The sequence below is a fragment of the Trypanosoma grayi genome (assembly GCF_000691245.1).
Source record: "Trypanosoma grayi strain ANR4 Tgr_986_V1, whole genome shotgun sequence".
NCBI lineage: Eukaryota > Euglenozoa > Kinetoplastea > Trypanosomatida > Trypanosomatidae > Trypanosoma > Trypanosoma grayi.
The window spans coordinates 1-6,153 of NW_008826605.1; the positions used below are offsets into that span (position 1 = coordinate 1).

The window sequence follows — 6,153 nt, forward strand, 5'->3', positions numbered from 1 at the left end:
CACAGGCACAGCGGGGCATCCACAACAGAGACAGGCCACCGGCCACTCAGCCACAGCCGCGCCGCCCCTTCCACCATTAGAGAGCCCCATCCTGCGTGAGGCCAAAGCAAAGAAGACACAATTTGTTTCGTTTATATGATTTGCCGCATGTAGTTCGTGATACTCGTTTAAACCCCGAAAAAAAAAGAGAATCTTGTCTACTGCGTAGAACTCAAGCAATAATAAATTTTCCTTGTATGCATTTCCGCTTTTTTTTTTCCGTTTTCCTTTACCTTCTGGTTTTCTGACTGCTCCAGCACCCCGCAATGCGAGTGGCTTCTTTCTTCACAAATTCTCACGGTCTGCACCCGCCGCCTCGCAACTCCCAGACCCAAGAAAAAAGTGCTTGTCCCCGCGCTACTCCTTCAAGCAGCCGCAAGCCGTGAACAGGCTGATAACAAAAACAAAACAAAAGAGCGTATCTCACGCAAAGCCCAAGCGAGGTAAAGCAATATTACGGCGACAACAACGTATCGTACTTCCGACGAACACAACAAGAAAAATATTTACGATGGTCGGTGGCCGCACCATCTCTTGGGAAGGGTGATACGTAGTGCCGGCACCCAGCAAAGAAGGACATCATCTGCATTTCGCGTATTTATCACCGCCCATGCGACTTTACTTTCCAGCCAAGCAGCGCGCCATTTCCCAAGCGCAAGCCCAAACGAGGGCAAACATGGCGCACCGTTATCCGAAAAATATTGCCACTCGTGGGCTGAACTGTTTTAAAAACGACTCTCTCTCACACAACTGCACTCGCACCGGACCCCTTGGTCCCTGACAGTCTCATCAGATTGGGCTTATCGTACGTCCTTCGCCGACATGCTGCCTGCAGAGGCAACAGTTTTGTCAGTCGACTTCAGTGAGCGAGACTGCAGTGCAGCATTTGGGTTAACAAGGCTCCTGCCGCTTGGAGCGATGGTGCACACCTCGGCGTACATGGGGCACTTGATTTTGCCGCTGGCGAAAACACCCGGCGATGTTGTGGAGGGCGTGAGGGATTCGCCCTCCGGGCACTCGTGCCAGTCCTCGTCGCCGAGGTACCGCACCCGCACCTTGCTGTCGATGCACAGCACCTCCGCACACACGCCGCCAACAGAAGTCTTTTGGCTTTCCGACAAAGCCCCGTCACTGTACACCTGCAGACCCTCCACATCAAGGCACCACGAACTCTGGCTAATGCGGCCCCCGATCGCCTGGTGGGAATCACCATCGCTGCATCCACCGAAGGGCAGGAGCGTCACAACAGGGCAGTGGTCCGTCAGCGCCAAGCTCAAACCGCCAGTCTTCTTATCCTCGAAGTACTGGTAGTGTCCGGGAAGAGCAGCTACCTCCTTGGTCGTTCCGCACCAACCCATGGAGGTTCGGTCCGATGTGCAGGACCACGCATTGGCATTGGTGGTCTCGGTGCAGAACATGTTGGGGTACTTGGTGGCACCGCCCTCCACGCATTTATGAGTGAGAAAGTAGCAGCCGGCCCCACTGCCCCAGCTCATCGGCTCCTCCATCCCCCAATTGGCCCGGAAGAAGCCCATGTCCTCAAACACAGACATCGTCAGTGCAGTGTAGTAACCGGCACCGACAATCGGGGCCATCAGCTCGTCCTTCGCGTTGCGCCGCTCCCAGTGTGAGTGGGACTTATACGCGCCATAACTCTCGTCCTCCAGCTCCATGCCCTTCGCAGTGACACAGTCGTAGTGCTTCTGGGCCATCGTCTTCGTGTGGTTGGATGTCACCATCGCCACGTTGTGGGTCTTTCCGCGCACAGATATCCCACTGCTTACCATACTGAGGGCATCCATCTGCCCGTAGCTGAATCCAAGTGCGTGTGCGATCTGGTGCGCGGCGAGGCGAGCGGCAACTTGCGGGTGGTGCATGTCAGAGAGGCGGAAGTTCATGGCACCGGCGATGGGGCGGCCGTTCACCCCCAACGTGGCGCACGGAGCCCCAAAGGTCAGCCCAGGCCCAGCAGCAACATAGAGCACCATGTCGGCATACGGCACGCCTTCACTGTGGTGCTCTTCGGGTACCGTGAAGAAGCGGCACACGCTCTGCGTGAACTTGGGCATCTTCATCGCATGCGCCACACGCTGGACTTGGAGGCGATCCGCATGCAGCTTGATGGCCGCTGGGATGACCGTCTTGGTGAGCTCCGTCATCGTCCTGAGGGTAACGACATCGTAGCTCTGGCAATCCGCGTTGTGGCCCTGAAAAGTAGGGCGCGAAGTTCCTTCATCAACGCAGTGTTTGGTCGCATCCTCAAGATCCTTCATGGACATCACGATGCGGATGGAGTTCCAGTTGTTGTCAGTGACGATGTACCCCTTTTGTGCATTTCTTTGCGGCTGCGGCAACTCCTTCACCACTGCAATCGGCTGCGAAGCCCTCGCACTCATAATCCTGTCAAACTCGCAGTGATGCGTGACGGCGGCAAGGCACCCGCTGGCGCAGCACAGCAGCATCAGCAGGGCCACAGCGTGGGGAGCATGGCGTGACATGGTTTTGGCGTGCTTGAGTGAAGTCTTAGCTTGTCTGGAAACAGGTCGCAGAGACTGCGTGGAGGACGAGGGAGGGAACGCAGCGCAATGCAGCGAGGCTGCGGGTGAAGGAGGCCAGCAAGAAACAACTACACCAGAAATACCAAAGAGATCCCACGCAATGCCGTGGGCAAATAGCCCGACGCCCCGCACTGCAGTCTCCCCCCCGTCAGGGCCAACAGCCGCCGTGAGCAGAAGCCCACTCGCAGCCGTGATTCCCCACAGGCGCCACTACCGCCCCGTTGGCCACACACTGCGCCGCGTCGGGCACCGCCGCCCCCACGCCCCACACACCCGGACTGACCCGCTGGGCAGGCACACACACACGCACACACACACACCCCAGCGCCTCGCCAGGCCACACGCCCCCGTCCACCGCACAGTATCAATCCCCTTCGCTGGTGGCCACTAACCCCGCAGGCGGGTCAGCAGCAGGCACAACCCCGCAGCGACGCTGACACCCTCACCATCACTCTTATTCCTCTTGTGGCAGGAGCCGTCAGTGCCCACCCCCACAGAGAGGGGACACAGGCATACGCCCACAAAAAACCAAAGAGCAAAAACACAGAGTGAGTGTCACAGTGCACCACACGGTTGCAATACACTCAGGAGCAGGATCCTTCAAACAAGTGACATCAGTTAGAGGGCAGGCCGCACACAATGCCCAGCAGAAAACAAAGCCCCAACACACCCAAAGCAGAAAAAACAAGCAGACGCCTCCCGGACAACATTCCCACAGCACAAGTAAGTACAGTCACGGGTGAATTAAACAGCGCCCAGCCCACAACGGGGCAGCAATGAAATGAAATGAAATGAGATGAAAAGCATTAATATGTACTCAGCCTCCAGGGCCGCACGCAATTAAAAGGATACTACCGCCTGGTGCACACACACACACACACACACACACACATCAGCACACGACCAGAAGCGCAATACCTCCGAGAAGCAGCAGCAGCAGCTGTCGGGCATAATCCGCCGCAGGAATGCTGCTGCTGTCAAACTGACCGTCAATCAGGCCTTGGGATACAAACACAGAGCCGCGAACCTTTGCTTGTACGACAGATGGAAGTTCTTCCGTTTGAGCGTTTGGAATGGCGGATACTGCGGTGTCGTCTCCTTCAGATCTTTCGTTGTTGGCAGCAGCGTCGATATCCTTCGCTTCTGTCGTCATTCTCGTTTCGGACAAAGTGTGATCTTTAGTTTCGGAATTCATGCCCTCTGTTCCAGGCGCTGCGGGTGGCTGTGTGGGCGCAGGAGTTGCAGTGTTGGTTGAAACATCTTTGGTCTTCTCCGATTCAGGAGAACTGCTGCCGGTATAATTCACCGCGGCCCGGTCCACTTTCTCAAGATCGGGACGCGGATGCAAAGAGTCTTCGCTGTCGGTGCTTCGATCTGTTGAAGTTGCACGCTCAACCGTCTCCAGTTGGCCGTCACCACGAGGGCCACCGGCTGACAATGGCTCTGTCTCGCCTTCCAGTCGTGTCCCTGCAGGAAGCTTTTTGAGGAGTTCTGCGTGATCGGGGAGCTGCTTGAACGCCTCCATGGCCTTTTGTTTTGCCGTCATCGCGATTAATTTATCCTTCTCAGTTGTTTTCACTTCCTCTCTGGTCATCTTCAGTGAGAGTAGAACAGTGTCAATGACCTCTTGAGACGAGACTTTTGATGGAGCGGTAGGTACTGGTGGGTTCTTGCTTTCTTCCTCCCTCACGTAGTCCCTCATGCACGCAGTGAAGTTTGCCTCAATCTCCGCTTGGGAAGCAGCATCCTTCGCCCAAGCTGCGGCAATTTCAGCTTCCGCACTCGCTTCCCGTATTACTTTTACCAACCCAAGTTTGTCACCCTCTGATGATTTCGTTTCCATTGTCTCACGGACTGCTTTCATGTCCTTCGAAACCATCTCGGTCTGCTCTGCCACCTTGCGGGACTTCTCAGCCTCCTTCGAAGCTATGCACGCCACCAGCTCCAGTGAGTTCAATAGATTCGTAAGAGGCTCCTTTGCCGCATTCTTGCAACCTTCGAAGGCCTTCAGAGCTTCCTGCTTGTTCGTGTTCAGCACAACGCTGGAAGCGGGAGTAACAGATACGGCGGCACGCTGCTTCCCACCACTTGATTCCATGACCCACAGCAAACCGTCTGTGCACATCAGCCCTGGTAGCCCCTTCAGATAAGCAGTTTTGGTAACCACTTTACCACCGCTTGTTATAGGAGCAGCAGCCACGCACAGAGAGGTGCAGCAGCACAGCGCAGCGGCAATCACACAAAGCACGTGGTGCGGCAACATACTCAGAATGGTCTGGGAACACTTGTGTCTACACGTGAGGCAGGAGAGGCGAACAGCTGGTGGCACACACAGAGAGCGAGAGGGATGTGGCAGCAGCAGCACAATGTGGCAAATCTCTTATCAAAGAAACCATGAGTAATTTAAACTGATACATAGGACTATAGCACCTCATATAGAAAAAATCCCTAAATGCCTGAAGCCCCCTCTCCTCTAAAGGTGTTATGTGCAGAGTGGGCAACCCTACACTATTTACATCTTGTTGCAATGGCTTCCATAGCCTCCTCGTTTTCCCAGAGAGGCTGGGCAGACTCTTATCCGTCAATCTTCATTATCGCATTTATGATTGCAGTGATGCATACACAGTACTTTAGCATATTCGCCTTATTTTTAAGCGTATTACCCGTGAGTGTGGACGCCAACGCCTTGCTTAGTACACAGTACCATTCCCTTTTAATAGTTTGTACCCTTGGCACCCCCGTTTATTGTGTCTTACTCTCTTGAGAGAAACTCTGCGGGCGGCATTGCTCCCCACGTGCGTTTGGCACGAAGGAGTTGTACTGCCTTCGTCGCTATGCAAGTCACTTTCCAGCGCAGAGAGAAAAATCCATTGGTCATAATGGGCCGAACGGCCAACCCATGACTCCCACGACCTCTGAGTCACCTATATGTGGCATCAGGTTACCAAAAAAAAAAAAAAATCGAATAAAGGACTTGGTACCCGACCATACAGCTAATGTCTCATCCTCAAACACACTTTTAAAAATGCGGCCCCCATATTCCTGAAGAATGGTACTCTTCAAATGGCTTTCACTCTTAGCAGTGCCACATGCTCTCACTAGAGAGGAATCACATCCGTTACAGCTATACCAAAAGAAGGTGCATTATTTCGTTATTGTGAAAGAGCGCCCTACTATCCTATGTTTAGCTCACCATTTGTTACCATCAATTGTCGTTCTGCAGGGGTGGAATAGCTCCTAGAAGTGTAACACAAACTCTCCTGGAAAACGGCAAGCAGTTGCTGCAGCCCTTCCACGAGCAGGTATGATGCAGGCACTGGCGTCATCTGTGGGGGTGGTGGGTCACAACCCTTTCTAACAGATGTACCGCTGCTCTCACTTCCTACGGAGTGGAAACCACAGCAGAAGTCAAACAAAACCCCAAACGTCCACAGAGCTCGGTTTGGTCAACGCGAAGCGCCCCCACTACACCGCTAAGATTCATCCCAGGCACGTGCCAGCACCATCGCTTTATCCTTCCATACACCCAAGCGTGGCTTACCAAAATGCCGGCGGG

The 6,153-nt window shown here is 54.3% G+C and overlaps 2 protein-coding genes across 2 annotated transcripts; both read right to left on the reverse strand.

Moving 5' to 3' along the window:
* Positions 1-839: 839 nt before the first annotated feature.
* On the reverse strand, positions 840-2,537 carry DQ04_09861000 (putative surface protease GP63; the record flags this gene model as incomplete). Its single annotated transcript, XM_009316072.1, has 1 exon — positions 840-2,537. One exon carries the CDS (start codon positions 2,535-2,537, stop codon positions 840-842), a length of 1,698 nt encoding a protein of 565 aa, XP_009314347.1.
* A 952-nt stretch (positions 2,538-3,489) lies between these two features.
* On the reverse strand, positions 3,490-4,860 carry DQ04_09861010 (hypothetical protein; the record flags this gene model as incomplete). The annotated part of the gene is made up of 1 exon (XM_009316073.1): positions 3,490-4,860. One exon carries the CDS (start codon positions 4,858-4,860, stop codon positions 3,490-3,492), a length of 1,371 nt encoding a protein of 456 aa, XP_009314348.1.
* Positions 4,861-6,153: the final 1,293 nt, after the last annotated feature.